Raw genomic sequence first — 15,531 nt, 5'->3', positions numbered from 1 at the left:
TTAAGGATTTATTCAGTTTTGGCTTGTTTGTACAATCGTAAAAATGTCATTTAAAATATTTTAATTACTTAAGTCCATAATTAATAAAATTGTGGGGACGCTTCCAAATTTGGCTTACCCACAGGAAGCTTTAAGAGCAGGTGAACTGTTTACAAATCTTTGCCTAAGAATTTAAATGTATTCAAATAAAAGGTAAATATAGTTGTGTTTTATATATTTATATAGTTTCCAATTCATTGACTTGCTATATTTTGGTATAAAAGTAATTGTGAGTTTTTGTAATAGTTAAGGTTTTCTGTGGTTAAAATAATTTTATTCAGCCATTAAGTTACAAGTCATTTATTAAAATTTTATCCAATGTACAAAAACTGAAACAATGCCTGACTAGCAGAACTGGTTTAGTATTTACATAAATTAAGGAAAAACAAACATGTGCATTTGGTCTTCACAAGTCAAACACATAGTAAACATCAAGTCACCAAGAACAGATGAATTTGAAAGTTTGTATCAAGTGTTGAGTGCACAGCACCGGTCATAGGGCTACACTGAAATAACTACCGTCATCCTCAAAATGTCAATTTCACTTGATCACATTTGTTAACTTGGCTCAGTGCAAACAGAGGATACAGACAAAGTGATTATATACTCATCATGAAGATGCATTCCATTACTTGAAACACTTCAATTATAGCCCAGAGAACAAAAAGATCAACCCTGAGTCATAGTGTAAAGAGGCCTTCATAAGGCGTGTGCTGCTCACAACAATTCATCCAAACACCACTACACGAGCCAAAGGTAGTGAAGCATCAACATTTCAAAGTTAAAAAAACTAAAAGTATTAACAATTCCTTGTGCCATTGGGATTATTAAAATGCAGAGAAACATCAGGAAGGGTTTTTAGGCACAATCCGTCATTAGAAGAGGGAGGTAGCAGCAGGAAGAGCCGACCACAGAAACCTAAACCTGTGTGTGTCTGATGCAACTCTTTCCTCACAGCAGCAGCAGCAGCGACAACATCCGACACCTCGCTGAAGGCTTTGGGACTGTAACCCGTGGCGACAATGCTTCAGTAATCTGGGACGACTACAGGGCCCCATGAGTGGATACTAAAATTCCTCTGAGAACGTTTGTTGCCGTTGGTCCTCAATGATGGAGTGAGGTGCTCTGTGCCTGTGTCACTGTGGGGCTGACGTCTGATTGGCTACAGCAAAATGGTGCTGTAGCACCATCAGAGAGGCCCGAAGCTGTGAAAAGAGAGACTCGGTCAGCAGCTCCAACACTTGTTTAAGAGTGATTTAAAAACTATTTCAAAAAGTAATTGAGAGAAAACCAACTGCTTTTTACAAGGTTCAGTGTAAACTCAATGGTCTCCATGTTTCTGTAACCACAGGTGTGGAGAGTACTCATTGGGAACCTGAGGGTCGCCGGTTCAAGTCCCAGTGTGGACCAAATATAAAAAAAAAAAAAATGGATGTTGTACCAGTAGCTGGGGAGGTGCCAGGGCACTTCTCGAGCACTGCTGAGGTGCCCTTAAGCAAGGCACTGAACTGAAACAATGCTCCCTCATTGTAAAGCGACTTTGAGTACCCAGAAAAGCGTTATATAAAATTATTGTTTAGTAATATTCTACTGAAGTAGAAGTACGTCATACATAAAATACTCAAGTAAAAACTAGTTCAATAGTTATTTTTGCTAATAAATCTAGCTACGGTTCCCTTGCATACAGTAAACATGTCATGTATAAACGTAGAGGAAGATACCATATCTGGCACAATTAACTGTTCATTTATTTACCACAAAGGCATCTGTATGAAATAAGAGGTTTGTCAAAATGTACAATTCTTTCTTAAAACACCATAAAAAATAATCAGGTTTTAAGTATAGCTATATTTATGAACTCTAAAACAGAGAAAATGCTGTTTTGTTGCCATGCATTACAATTAATCTGGTCGGTCGGCGACGATGTGGTGCATTTGATTGTCGTCTGGTCATTTCATTTTTTATAGTTTCACAATGTCTATTGATCATTTATAACAAAATAATTATTTACTCAGTAGCGTTTGGTTGAGAAATGTAATGAATTAGTTTCTTTCTTTTAAATTTAAGTAAAATTACTGATAAAAGCAAATCAATTACAATAACGCAAGTACTTGTAATTCTGTTACTTTCACCTCTAAATATAGCATAGTAATGGTATGCTGACAAAACAATTGTATTTAGAGAATGTGTCCAAAACTTCTCTGCAACTCTCACAAATGATCAACACATTCATAATTTATGTACCGTAATCAATGACTTTAAAATCCAAAAACAAGCTAAACTGGTGAGAAAGCCGCTACAAGACAAGTCAAATTTATTTTAGTTTGAATGAAGCTCACTATACTGCTGCTCAGCAAAAAACATATGCGAAACTACTCAAATGGCAGAATATTTGCACCGATGACCATAATTTCCCTTATTTGACCGACCTGTTCTAGGAGGTTAATGGAGTCCTGCAGCACTGTTCGTAGCAGGTGAATCTCTTCTCCTGTTTTAAGCCCATGTAGTTGTTTTGGAATAAATTCGGGCTGCAAGCTGTAAAAAAAATGAGTATGCCACTAAAATGTATGTTTCTACAAACCAATACCAAATGTAACATTGATTTCTGTTAAACTTTACACAACACAGGTTACAGACTGTCTCACAGTGAGTCAATAAAACTGAAGAAAGCAGACAAACACCTGAATAATACACCAGCTCAATTGTTCAAAAACCAACCTGGACTCAGTCCTCTCTCTCAGTCGATGCTTGCTGTTCATGTACATGCGGTGGGCGATGTCCTCCATGGCCCACAGTTTCATAAACAAGCCCAGATTGAGAATTGCCAGAATAAGTAGGCTGCAGGTGAAACAGTTGAGAACCATGTTCAAATCAAAAGACAATACACAGAGCCTTATTTTGCACTTCAGGAAAAAAAAAAATTAGAGAAAAAGAATGTACATTTATTGCTTCTTTACAATCTGAATAAATACTTACATGACACTCATCACAGCCACAATGGTACTGATGTTCCACCTGTGAGGGCCTCCCATTTCCATGTCACCTTAGGAGAAGCATGGTTGAATTTGTATTTTAGAATGCAAAACGTATGCGAACAAAAGCAGGGTTGTACTCTACCATAAATGTTTAGCAACAGTTTGATGGCAGGGTGCCACTGGTTTTCAAGGACATTTGGGCATTATGTGTTAAATTGAACATTTCAAACCGTCATTACCCATGTCGCCATCGGCCATTTGTTCTGCATCTTGGCCGTACTGCTTGTTGGGCTTTATGTGCTCTGGTAGGCTCCGGCTGAAGGTCCGTCTCCTCCTCCTGAGCACAGCCATCTTCCCCGAATCTGCTCCTCTCTCGTTCATCTCAGCTTCCTCCTCCATCAGTTCTGCCTCTGTAATACCACCCCCCAAATAATAATACATTAAATTGGATGCATAGAAGAATCAGAAAAAGTCTTACAAACACATCAAACCTCTAAAACTAATCATTTACGATGGGGTCTGACTACTCACCAAGCTGTTTAAAATTATCTTCTATGCCACTCCAGGAGTTTTTGGTGATGAAGGACTTGACCAGACCCCATGGCTGTTTTTTGTACTTGACATCAGTGTACACTCTGTTGGTACATTGAGAGCTTTAAATGCCACTCAATGATCAAAACAAAAATATACCCATTGACCTTACTTCAGTCTACACTTCCGCTTTGAGTTACTGATGATGTAGTAGCGGTTCTGAGTGTAGAAGTAATCATGATAAGGAACGTCATGAGTGTATACCTCCGATTCAACCACATAATACTGATTCTCCTTTGATTCTTTGTACAAAGTCTGAAAGAGGGAAAGAAAAAAAGAAAAAAAAAAACAGGTTCATGGGTCCATGTGCTCATGCGTGAACATCCCATTCACACGGCTGTAAACACACCTGGTACTCTGTGGCAGTTGAGAACTTCCCGACCAGTGGGTTGCTGATGGTTATTGTGTAGCTGAGGCTGCGCTTCATGTTTCCGGAGGCGTCCTTCTGCCACGCGTCAAACCCGACATCTGAACGAAAGCAAATATTATCACCCAAACGCTTTTAGAGACTGAAATGATGAATACTGTTGTTTCGGGGTTGACAGGGCTTACTAGTCATCTTACGGACGTTCATAAACCTGCGAATGAAGCTCGAGTCTGTGAAAAGCAGTTCAAACATTTTGCTTGCGCTCATGCGGAAAACCTTGTTCAGATACAGCCGACCGGACGTTTCCTGGGACTGACCGACTTTTTCCTCTGTCAAGAAAGAAAAAAAATGCACTTCTGATAAGAAAAGTCATACAAGACCATGTGTGCTAGTGTTAGAGTTAAGCACCTTCATCATCACTTTCTGAGCCACTGTGGTCAGAAGCATCGTTCTCATTGGCGTTGAAGTCTAGGGAGTTTGAGGATTGCTTTGAAGTTCTCTCTGTGGAGAACCGCTCCATTAAAGGAACTGGACTACTTCGCCGCTGGAATGCAATGTTGCGAGAATCATCCTGAAGAAATTGAAATTATAAGTACATGTCCAACAAGTTTGAATAATTTAGAAAAATCCTACCAAGATAGGTGAGCCACGCAGGTAAGGCAAGTCCTCCCCTTGAGGTGTGGAAGTTTCCATGGGAGCATTCTCCATCCCAGGGAGGCGAAGGGTTGGGGGGCGCTCCAGTCTCACAAGATTATCATCGCTACCAGTCCTCGCCGTTTGACTGCAAACACAAACACAAGTCAGTGTTAAAAAATGAAAAAGGTAAACACGTTTCATGACACGACAAAAATAACTGCATGCATGTCTCACCTGGTCTGCATGTTTGCCTCTAATATCTGTAAACTCTCCATCTCCTCATGGCTCAGACCCAGATCATACCCATAATGCTGTCTAACCATATGGCACACTTCAAGGCTGGTCAAAGGCTGGAAGGGCAAACAATGTAAGAGCAGATGTCAGAACAAGGGTTATAATCAAACCTGTATCTCATTCAAATTCAGCCCCGGGACGAGGACGCAATTCATGTTGCACAAGAGTTTCAACAGGAACTGCAGCATTCACACAGTCAACATCAGCATGCAACCTGGAGACATGCGGCATACACGGTACAATGACAGCTTTATCTCCACTGGTGACAAACCCACTACAAACGTGCACAGGCAGGTTACTAGGCAATCGTTTGGAGTTTAGCAAAAGTTTATTTTGTTTCATACTGCTCTATGAAAACATTACAGACATGATTAAAACAAAAACAGTTTCTACAATATCATGAGGTAATGTTTTTCAATAAAGTATTTGTGTGTAAACTTGTTGGAATAAACCACAAATATTGCAGACATATTCACCTTAAAGCGGACAGAATTTTAATGCACTTCAGCCTCGGCTCTACTTACATGTCCCAACAGCTGTCAGCTCACTGCGACCTGCTTTCATAATCCGCACACGTTCAGGAAGTCGTGAATTGAACAACAAGTGGCGTAAAAGTGACGCGTCGAAGCAGGTGGATACCGATTAAAGAGGGTGTATAGTGTCCGTTAAAGGCCGGAGCTCGGAGGGTTCGGTCGGAGGGAAAAGGCTTCAGCCACGGCTCTGTTGACAGTGAAGCAGCAGCGGAGCGTCAAGCGCGTTCAGGGGCGGCTCCTCCATGCAAATCAGACTGATTGGCCACACCTGTAGAGGTCAATGAACCCTAGTGACGTCACACAGGTGTTTGTGTGCCCGATCCCCGCGGGCACGAGCCTCTGCGCTTTGCCTGACTATAAAAATAGCGCAGTGCATGCAGACTGTGATCAGGTCCAAACTACAGTGTGGTCACAATCCGGTAAAGAAACACACCCAGTGATGTCGTTTTAACCCTTAACTGGAAACTTTAGTCATTTATTTATTTACAAAATAAAAAAGCCTACTCTGCCCACTAGATCAGAGGTTCTCAAAATGTGGGTCGGGGCCCAAAAATATGTCATCAGTGGATTGCAAGATTCAGTGCCTACATCGCTCCCTTTACGACAGAGCTCCTGGGACGTGATATATGGATGTACCACGACCATACAACATTTGTTGAACATTTCATTAGTAAGCATGTAAAAATGTGACTGTTTTTGTTGTTTTTAATTGTTAATTTAAAAAAAAAAAAAAAAAAAAGGCAAAGGAAAAACCCCCACAAGATATACAATATATATAAAAAACTAAACTAAATACATCAGAATATACATTTCCAGTCATTTTGAAATTTTGGTTTAGAATGCACAAACTGTTTTTAAATATTACACAAAGTACCGTAAAATAGTCCGACCAGATGTAGATGCGTTTCGCGCATGCATTGAAAGGATCTGGCCCGTGAAAGGATCGGGTACCGACAGCAAGCATGTGCTTATACAGGAAAATAAATACAATATATTGTGCTTTTATTTTGAAGAGAAGTTATTTATGAGGGCTGGGACATATTGTGTACAGAATCGATTTTTACCCGATACTTGGTTGCCGGTTCGATACATATTGACATTCTGTTACATTAGGATTTAATATGATTACTGTGATTTTGAAACAAAAGTTGAATCATATACTTCTTGAAACAAAATATGTCATAGTTCACAAAAAAAAGTGTACATCACAAGTCACTCAGTCGCTTTGACATTTATTTGTACATGAAAGTGCACTACACTACATTTACTATTAACCTATGACAACATATGGACAAAAAAAAAAAAACATATATTTTTGGATTCTAGGAGAAATACCTGTATTGATAGCTACATTTTGTCACCAAAAAAATTGCGATATATCGTAAGTGAATATTCTTTTCCCATCAGTATTATTTATGATGCAGAGCGCTGACTATGCACACGTCAAAATAAGTATTTAATTGTGCCAAAGCACATTTTTTTTGCATCATATTCCATTTGATTGAGTAGTCTTTAAATGGAAAAATAATTAACTAGTCTTTTACTATGGTCTACTGCCGGTGGTCATTTATATACATTAATGTAGATAAGTCCCTCCTTCGTCCTATAGACCCCTATACAAATGGGAATGACTGCCGACTGTTCCCAGCCAATAGGCTTCGACTTCGTGTTTTTAAGACTGTCAATCAAAGTGAATGCGGTGCCGTGCAACAAGGCCGAGCGTTACAACAGCAAATGGGTAAAAATGGTTTTAGCTCTTACCTGATCCATAGACTTATATCAATGCGACCTGATGCAACCTTGTTTGGTTCCGCAATGCGCGTGCAGAAAAATAGAGGCGTGGCTTCTGTTAGATTGCAGAGGCGGCGAGAGGGAGGGGGGCGTTGTGTGGCTGTTGAGGGCGGGACATCGAGACATCCTCTCAGAAACTCTGGATATCAGCTTTAATAAACATGATCAAAAACGAATTCTAGAAAAAAAAAAAAAAAAAGTCCCTGGGGTCGCCAGAAATTTGCGATATCAAAATGAAGTCATGACCCGAAAAAGGTTTGGAACTACTGTTCTCAGGAGAAAAAAATGTAGTACATCAACTGCCCAGTATAGGGTTCATATTTAACAGTGCACTAATATGCCATTTATTGTATATAAGTATTTTTAGAATGTATAGTACAACAAATCTGCATCAATTTTAACAGCAAACACTGAAAATGTCCAGCATCTGACACAAACACAAATCAACAGGTATAGTAGATTGTTGTTGTTGACACCGATCACCTTTAGAAAAGTGTTAGAATAAACAAGCAGACCAGTGATAGTGAAAGACTTGTAACACCTGAACCATCGCCTCCTTAATAACACTGTGATTCCAGACCCTAAAATCATTAAAAAAAAACGCATTCATGTTTTACCAACAACCCTTTTTCAACTCATCATTATTATATTATGGTACCATAATCATATTTCATTATTTGCCTTCATGCACCAGATTGCATGCATGTACAGCTTTGTGTGTTTATATGTAGGTGAAAGGTTCCCAGCATGGTGCCTCAGTGTGTAGATCAGCAAACAGTAGCTTGTGTCTGTCGGACTCGTGAGCAAACCTGGAGCCGTGCACGGCGCACAGATGTTTGCCTCATGCAACAGCAGGTCAGTGCGGGTAACATGAACGCAGTGTGTGTCTGTGTCTGGTTAGAGCGGTTCATTGTGTACTCTGAACCTGTTCTGTATGTGCTCCGACAGTGTAAAGTCACAGACCTGTGGGTGGTCTGACAGGATTTAGAGATAATATTTGGTACAAAACAGTCACTGATATGAAACAGGAAGTATTGTTGAACCATGAGAAGGAATTCCTCACGCATATTATGACTGTTGTACAATGATTATCTTATTAAACAGTGTTGGGCGTACCTTGTTTAACAGAGTGTTCTGCCACAAGCGGAAAACTCCCTGGTAACTTTTCTCTCTTGCTGAGAATGATGTGAAAAAGTACTGTGGGAGAAAATAGAAAAATTAACATCACATACAGGTTTGAGTATTTATCAGGGGTAAATTAAACTGCACAGTTACCCTCTCTGTACTTGTACAGATCTGGATTGCGTTAGGAATGAGTCGAGCCGTTTTCTCTCTGGTCATTGATCTGATGTCCTTAAGAATCAGCATGATCTACACAAGTAAAGGTTTGATCATCATTAGTAAACAATGTTCCTTAACTCTATATAGTTCATTTTTATTTTATAGTAGTTTAAACAATTTTTAATGAAGACGACAAATTGTAAAAAAACGCTATAAAGTTAAAATTATGTCGGATAATGTTTTGTAAAAAATGCTTTTTTTAGACAATGTATTTTAAGGGCTGCAAAAAAATAACTTGAAATTGATAACACGTCAATCAACACATGCTAATTGCTATTTTCTTACAACACATCACGCATTGCATATTTAGCCAGCATGTTGGCAGTTAAATTAATCTGTCCCCACACATTTGAAATGTATATTTACTTCCAGAATAGCGTTTAGTTGATTTAGTTATCTTACCAGGGATTTAAAACGTAAGGTTAACCACAGGTGCAGGAGAAGTTAATGCTCTGTAGATGTTTCAGGAGGTGAAGTAGGAAGGTGGCAGAGTTACTGCACAATGTGATTTAATTTTAGGTTGACAAATCGTTATATCATGATTTTATTTAGTGTCAAAATCATTCATCATTTTCATCATTTTGCAAATACATAATTATTTTCTTACAAAGAGCCACATGAGGCTCCAGAGCCACAGGTTGCAGACCCCTGACTAACCAAAAAAATGCCAACATAGCTGCAAAGGTGTCATAATTTAGCCAACGACACTTTATGATAACCTTAATCATGCTAATGACAGATAATGACTGCGTAATGTCAGCCTTAAGTATAAAATTTCATGTAAAGGGTTACAGCATGTTCTTCTTAAATATAGAAACAAATAACTTCACTTTGAATAATAAGGTGAATAATTTATCCCACATTGTTGTATTAAATATATTTAAATAATTGAACTTATTCAAATAACTTACAATGAAATGAACAAAAATGTGCAGTATCAAATTTATAGAAATCTCTTTTTAATAGGTTTACTAAAATTTGCACCTTTACTAAACAGAGCAGGCTTTATTTTTTGACTTTGCCTGCTAGTGTTTCGTGTTCCCATAGATCAGTAATGACCTACAAACTGAAGAATGTGAGCAGGCATGGAGCACATAACCTTCAGCCACACTGTTTCATTACCTTTGTACCCCGAAACACATTGCTGTAGAAGCAGATCCAGTTCTCTGAGAGGTAGAGGCGACCCTGCAGGAGTATGTCTCGCTGGAGGGCACACGGATAGTCTGAGTACAAACACACACACACACAGAGCAGGAGACGCAGGTAAACCTTCCAAACAAATAACACATGATCTAAGATCCGATCACATGATATAACAGGAGAGAATGACAGGTCCATTTCACATGTACAATCATATAAAGATGCTGCCTAGCTGGTTTAATAGGATAGGTTTCCTGCTTTTGCAAGTTCAAATAATTATTTAAAAAAAACTGTTGAATTACGGATTTTCCTAAACACTCATTTCATTTTGGACTACATCCACATAACCTGGAGAACTTTCTCTAATTTTACATCAAGCAATAAAGCTGTTAAGTGAGAAGTATATTTAAATAATGAGCCCATTCAATAAATAAGCCATTAAACATATACATATATATATAATACTGAATGTCTGTTTAAGGTTACAGTTTTGGCACAATGGCTAGAAAGAGATTATCAATTAACAGGAAAATCCCATTGAGATTCAAAACCTTTTTTTTGAGGGAGAACAAGCCAATTATCACTAATTATTACTCACCCACTAATAGCCTTTCAGATACAGAAACCTCTTTGAACAACTTCCTAAACTCCTCCAGCCTCATTTTGTAGCTCGGCAGAGGAGCCTGAGGCGATGCCATACATTGTGCCTGGAAATCTGAGTTCTGGCAGAGAAAAAGACACATTAATGAGGCAGTATGGATAAATAAAATGTGCTAAATAGGACAACGGAACAATGTGTTTTCTGTAAAAAATTATATGAAGTGATTTAAAGCACACCTTTGCTTGGACCCTTCCGTGCAACACCATTTGTCACACTTGTGCAGAGCTGCACATGGTGACATGAACTAAAATGTACGATTAACTTTGTTCATTTCTGCATTCAAACAGTCTTAATTCATAGTTTCACTAGTGGTGGCCCATGAGGGCCCGCAAACACTTTTCTGCTGACCTAAACACACCAATAAACACAGACCTGTTTTTTAATTTAATTATCTAGTATTAAATCCTGCAAAATAGTGCACTAATCTCCACTTTATATGGTAACATACTGTATATTGTAAACGTTTTCCTCCAATCAGCTTCTGGCGTCATCGCTCATCAAATATCTACCCTAGGCCTGCAGAAGAAGAAGTTCTGGCCTTTATAGCTGAAATCAACAGCAATGAACCTGTCGAATCAGCAACTAGAGATGGACGATATAACCAGCCCATTGATACCATTAGCCGATTCTAGCCATAAAACGTGACATCTGTTGACATTGGCGTTGATTTTTCCACTAATATTGAAAAACCTATATGTGATGTCTGAGACATGTTTAAAAAGTTGAATAAGTGTTCTTATTTCACACCCATAGTTTTTAGTTGAGGAATACGTCCTGTGAGGCATTACAAACAAGTAAAAATGTAGCCTTAACCTGGTATTTCTATGGAAATGTATATATATATACACACACACACAGTATATATATGTAGGTAAATATCTGAAATAGAAAGGTTAGTGTTGGACAATATATTGTTAATGAATCAAAAATTTTTGAAGCCACAAAGTTGTTGAGTATATTCCTCTTAATGTTGTACATTATTTAATAAAGTTGGCCAATAGATAGATTATATGGATTTCATTGCTGGTTTTGCAATCAAAAGCAAGACGGTAAACACTGAGAACTTACTTAAATAAGAGGCTTTCAAAATGTGCATATTTTCCAAATTATTGATGTTGTTGCCAAATTACACTGTGTTTGTATTATATTTTAGTCATTGTATAGTATTTCATTGTTAAAGCTTTTAGAAGGTTTTTGAATTTCTTCATTTTTTATTGTTTAAAGAAACCAGCTTTATGTTTCTGTTTTTCTACCAAGGTAAAAATGTTGTTGTTGTTGGTGTTTACACATATGCAATTGCTGTCTCCCTAGCAAAAACAATACATGACTTAACTAAATGAAATGTTGATTATATTTATTTATCATTTTAAACTCTTTCTAAAAGTTGAACATAAGGTGTGTTGCAAATAACACATTCATCTTAATACAGTGGATGATGAGTGCAACATTTAGTCCATTGAGGTGGTTTTATGTGTCATACTGATGTTCTAAAGAACATTTACACAAGCATGTTGACCACTAAATAGGCTGTTTCTGTTACACCCCAGTGTAAGCAATAGCTCAAGTGTGGCCACACCCAAAACATTGGCAGGTTTCTGCTCATCACTTGAGATGTAAACAAATCATGCACCTCTAATGGAAGGTAAAAAAGACAAATCTCATTCTAATGTGTTAGAAAATAAATCTAATATTGTAGACTGATACAAATGTAGGCTATTTATGTGTTAAACGTTCCACTGTAATTGGAGTCAATGGTGAATCTAAAAAATGTTTGCAGTCAATTGATCTCAGGCCATTTTGTGATCTGACTTTTCCCTCAGAAAACTCAATTTAATCTTAAATAACGTTCATTTGAGTGGTTCTAATCTATCCCTGTATTTTACTCTCATTGACAAATGTTTTCTTATATGGTCGCTAGCAAACGCGCACCACATTTTTTTTGGTTTCTGGTTGGCATGGGGTCTTTTAGTAGAAACCTAAAAAGCGGTTTGGCACTGACACTGGTTAAGGAACTGAAATCAGCTCAGTTTCAGAGTTCATCTTTAAAAAAAAGGTCAATTTAGGGGTTCATTTCAGGACCATGCATATGCAGGGTTTAACTAACGAACAGTAAGCAATGGCAACAGCCAGCAACAGATATTAGGGTATAAAAATGTGAAAAATGAAAAAGAAAAGTTTACATTTTAATCACAACTGTCCCCTGGAAGGAACCGAGTGTTGTGTCTTTGTAGCCAAATTGTCAACGCACTCATTAAAGCTGCAGTATGTAGAATTGAGAGACTTATTCTATTATGCTTGGACATAAACTACCTCTTTCTCAAAGTAACAGAAACTCTGAAAACTATCAACAACAATAAGAATAAATGAATGTTTGAGGCTTTAATTTAGTTTTAAACTTGTGCCAAACGAGCTTGGAAGCTCTCACTGACATTCTCTTCTTATATCAAAGGTCATAATGTTATGGGAGATCTGTTATTCGGTTAGATGGTTCAGTTGCAAATATTTCTATTCTTCTAAATTCACAAATTAAATGATTTTATCTGACTTATATGGAAGCCTGCAAGATTTATATGCTTATTTAAGGATTTAATCAGAAATTGTTTAGTACAAGTACATTTTTTGTCAAAACTAGGGATGTCCTGATACAACTTTTTCATTTCCAATATGATACCGATATTGCAGCCTTGCGTATCGGCCGATACCGATCCGATAGCAGCACGAATCATCCATAGTCTTTTTTTCCCTCTTATAAAATTATAATAATTACTTATTTTGTAGCGTGGAATAGTCAGCAACAGTTGGTATGAGAAAAACTGACCAATAGGTTACATACATTTTAACATAATATCTACAGTATTCTACAATTGAATGAAAAAAAATGAATTGAGGAGGTGAAAAATAAATTAAAAAAAAAAAAAAAAAAAAAATCGGACAATCCAGAAATTTGAATCCGATATTCGTTTTCAGGCTAATATCGGATCGGGACACCACTACTCAAAACTACATTTTTCCTCAAAATTTAAGGAATTTTCAGAAATCACTACAATTATTATTATTATTATTTTAAATGATGCAAATTCAACAACCGTTAAAGGCACTTTTTTTCTCTACTGCATATGATTGAGAGAGAGACTTTTTGTCATGTTGTTGATGTAATGATGATTTTACTGATGATTTTAATTGATTTTACTGATGATTTTAAATGTTCTTATTGATTTTAAACAATTGAATGTTTTATCATGTAAAGCACATTGGGTTGCCTTGAGTATGAAATGCGCTATACAAATGAATTTGCCTTGCCTTGCCTTTAGGTCAAATACTAGACATTAATAGTATTGCATTATGCTTAAGGATGTTATAAGAAGTTAATCACATATATTGCTCAAAGAGACTTAGGGCACAATAATGATCTGATTGCACTTTTTTCCTCAAAAAAAAAAATCTGTACTTTTCTGGTTTGACCCACTTAGAACCAAACTGGTCTGTAAATGGCTCCTGATTGGAAGTGACTTTCACACCCCTGGTTGTAATGTTTGTTTGATAACAAGGAATTTTTCCTTACATCATCTTCATCAGTGCTTGACCTTAAATCCAGGGATGCAGTCTCATCTGTGACGTCCTCACTGCCCACTCCTGACCAGTAAGAAACCTGGTCCATCTCCTCAGAGGGGCTGTGGATCATGATCAGCAGGTTGGGTCACTTCACAACACATGGACACGTTTTATTATACTAAATGAATAATGGGAGATCTTTGTCTTCTGAGAGCTGATCTTTAGGAGCTGTTACATGTTGCAAATGTCACCAGACTTAGATATTCAGCAGCAAACACCACAGGGAAGTCATTATCACTGCAACAGAACTGGTTTGACTGGAGAACACATACGGTAGACGTGTAACCATTCAAGTGAAAAGGGAACCTTTTACCTTAAACACACTTTAAGTAAGTAAATGAAACAAGTTCAATACAATCCCATTAAATAAGTTCTTTTTTTTTTTTTTTTTTAATTCAAATGTAGCCATAAATAACTTTTAATGAGGTTTCTGTGCAGACTTTGTCAGGTTATAGATAGTTATTAAATGTACTTTAACTGTGTTTAGCATCAGGGGGTGTTTGTTTTATATCAAACAGACGCTAAAAGCATGTTTTTGGCACAGAGCGCAAATGAAAAAAGACGAAGGCGAAAATAAAAAGAAGCGCACTTACTTGACTCGATAGGGACCCAGGGTGTCTGTTGGTTCCGAGCTGCCCAGTTTGAAAAAAAAAAAAAAAAACCAAAGAAAAGAATAAAAGTAAACTAAAAAATAAATACTAAAAACAGTGAGAGGGCTGTGAAGTGTCCCGCACTGCTGTGAAGCTCCGCTGCTGAGGCTGCAACAGCTTTGCGTCCTGAGCCGCTGAGCTTCAGGTGCATCTCATTAGGCCATCAGATCAGCTGTAGGGAGTTAACATCTCTATCTGTGACACTCATAACTACTGCTCTATGGAGGCTGTCAGTGACCTCTCCCCACGTGGCTCATCCCACACTGCCAAACACACCACTTTTACCACTTATGGAGCTATAATTTGCATTTTAAAACACTGAGCTCTGAACTCAGCTACTTTTTAAGAGTGCACAATTAACATTTAATTAAAAATAATAATAATAAAAATCGGATTCTAAACCCAGGTAAGACAGACATTGTAACAAGTGGCCAAAAAAAAAAAATGGTCCAAAAGTGACAAAAACATTGACTAAAATGGGCAAATAAAGAGGAACCAGGTGGTATGTAATGGCAAAGGGTAGCTTAAATAGGCAAAATGTGGCGAACAATAGTGAAAAAGGGGCAAAAATGTAGAGAAAAGGGAAAACAAGTGGTATTTATTAAGCAAAAGTTTGCTTATTTGGATGAAAAGTGGGCAAATTATTTTTAAGAAAGGACAAAAATTGGACAAGTGTCAAAAAGAACTCGCAAAAATATGAAAAAAGGATATTTATTAGAGAAAGGTAGCTAAAATTTGAAGGGAAAAAAAGTGTCAAAAGGGGCAAAAATAGGACTAATGAAGTTGCAAAATGGCCAAAGGAAATAGGGAAAAAGTTTTCTCCTTTTAAGGTTTTCTGAGAGAATTATAATTCAAATTGAGACAAAGAGCCACATGTTGAGCATCACTGAGTTAATAATGG

The 15,531-nt window shown here is 37.4% G+C and overlaps 1 protein-coding gene across 2 annotated transcripts; it reads right to left on the bottom strand.

The window, feature by feature from the left end:
- Positions 1 to 323: 323 nt before the first annotated feature.
- gramd1c (GRAM domain containing 1c) lies at positions 324 to 14,795 on the bottom strand. Of its 2 annotated transcripts, none has more exons than XM_028434892.1 (18): positions 14,574 to 14,795; positions 13,931 to 14,039; positions 10,306 to 10,429; positions 9,690 to 9,790; positions 8,502 to 8,597; positions 8,343 to 8,423; positions 4,843 to 4,958; positions 4,606 to 4,753; positions 4,381 to 4,543; positions 4,158 to 4,301; positions 3,955 to 4,073; positions 3,718 to 3,860; positions 3,546 to 3,649; positions 3,258 to 3,424; positions 3,016 to 3,077; positions 2,758 to 2,877; positions 2,469 to 2,574; positions 324 to 1,244 (listed from the first exon to the last, which is right to left on the bottom strand). In XM_028434892.1, exons 2-18 carry the CDS (start codon positions 14,024 to 14,026, stop codon positions 1,176 to 1,178), a joined length of 1,959 nt encoding a protein of 652 aa, XP_028290693.1. In that variant the 5' UTR covers positions 14,027 to 14,039; positions 14,574 to 14,795; the 3' UTR covers positions 324 to 1,175. The 2 variants fall into 2 exon arrangements, with proteins under 2 accessions (XP_028290693.1, XP_028290692.1); XM_028434891.1 differs by having other exon boundaries at positions 3,016 to 3,082; positions 3,254 to 3,424; positions 14,574 to 14,794.
- Positions 14,796 to 15,531: the final 736 nt, after the last annotated feature.

Source organism: Gouania willdenowi, chromosome 20 (genome assembly GCF_900634775.1).
Source record: "Gouania willdenowi chromosome 20, fGouWil2.1, whole genome shotgun sequence".
Taxonomy (NCBI): domain Eukaryota; kingdom Metazoa; phylum Chordata; class Actinopteri; order Blenniiformes; family Gobiesocidae; genus Gouania; species Gouania willdenowi.
This window is presented reverse-complemented; position numbering and strand designations above follow the sequence as displayed.

Excerpts from the sequence above, each read along its gene's own strand:
- gramd1c (XM_028434891.1), bottom strand. The coding sequence starts at position 14,026 with ATGGACCAGGTTTCTTACTGGTCAGGAGTGGGCAGTGAGGACGTCACA. Across the intron at positions 4,302-4,380 it reads CTCAGAAAGTGATGATGAAG|AGGAAAAAGTCGGTCAGTCC; the intron begins GTGCTTAACTCT and ends CTTTCTTGACAG. Across the intron at positions 3,083-3,253 it reads AATGGCCGATGGCGACATGG|GTGACATGGAAATGGGAGGC; the intron begins GTAATGACGGTT and ends GCTTCTCCTAAG.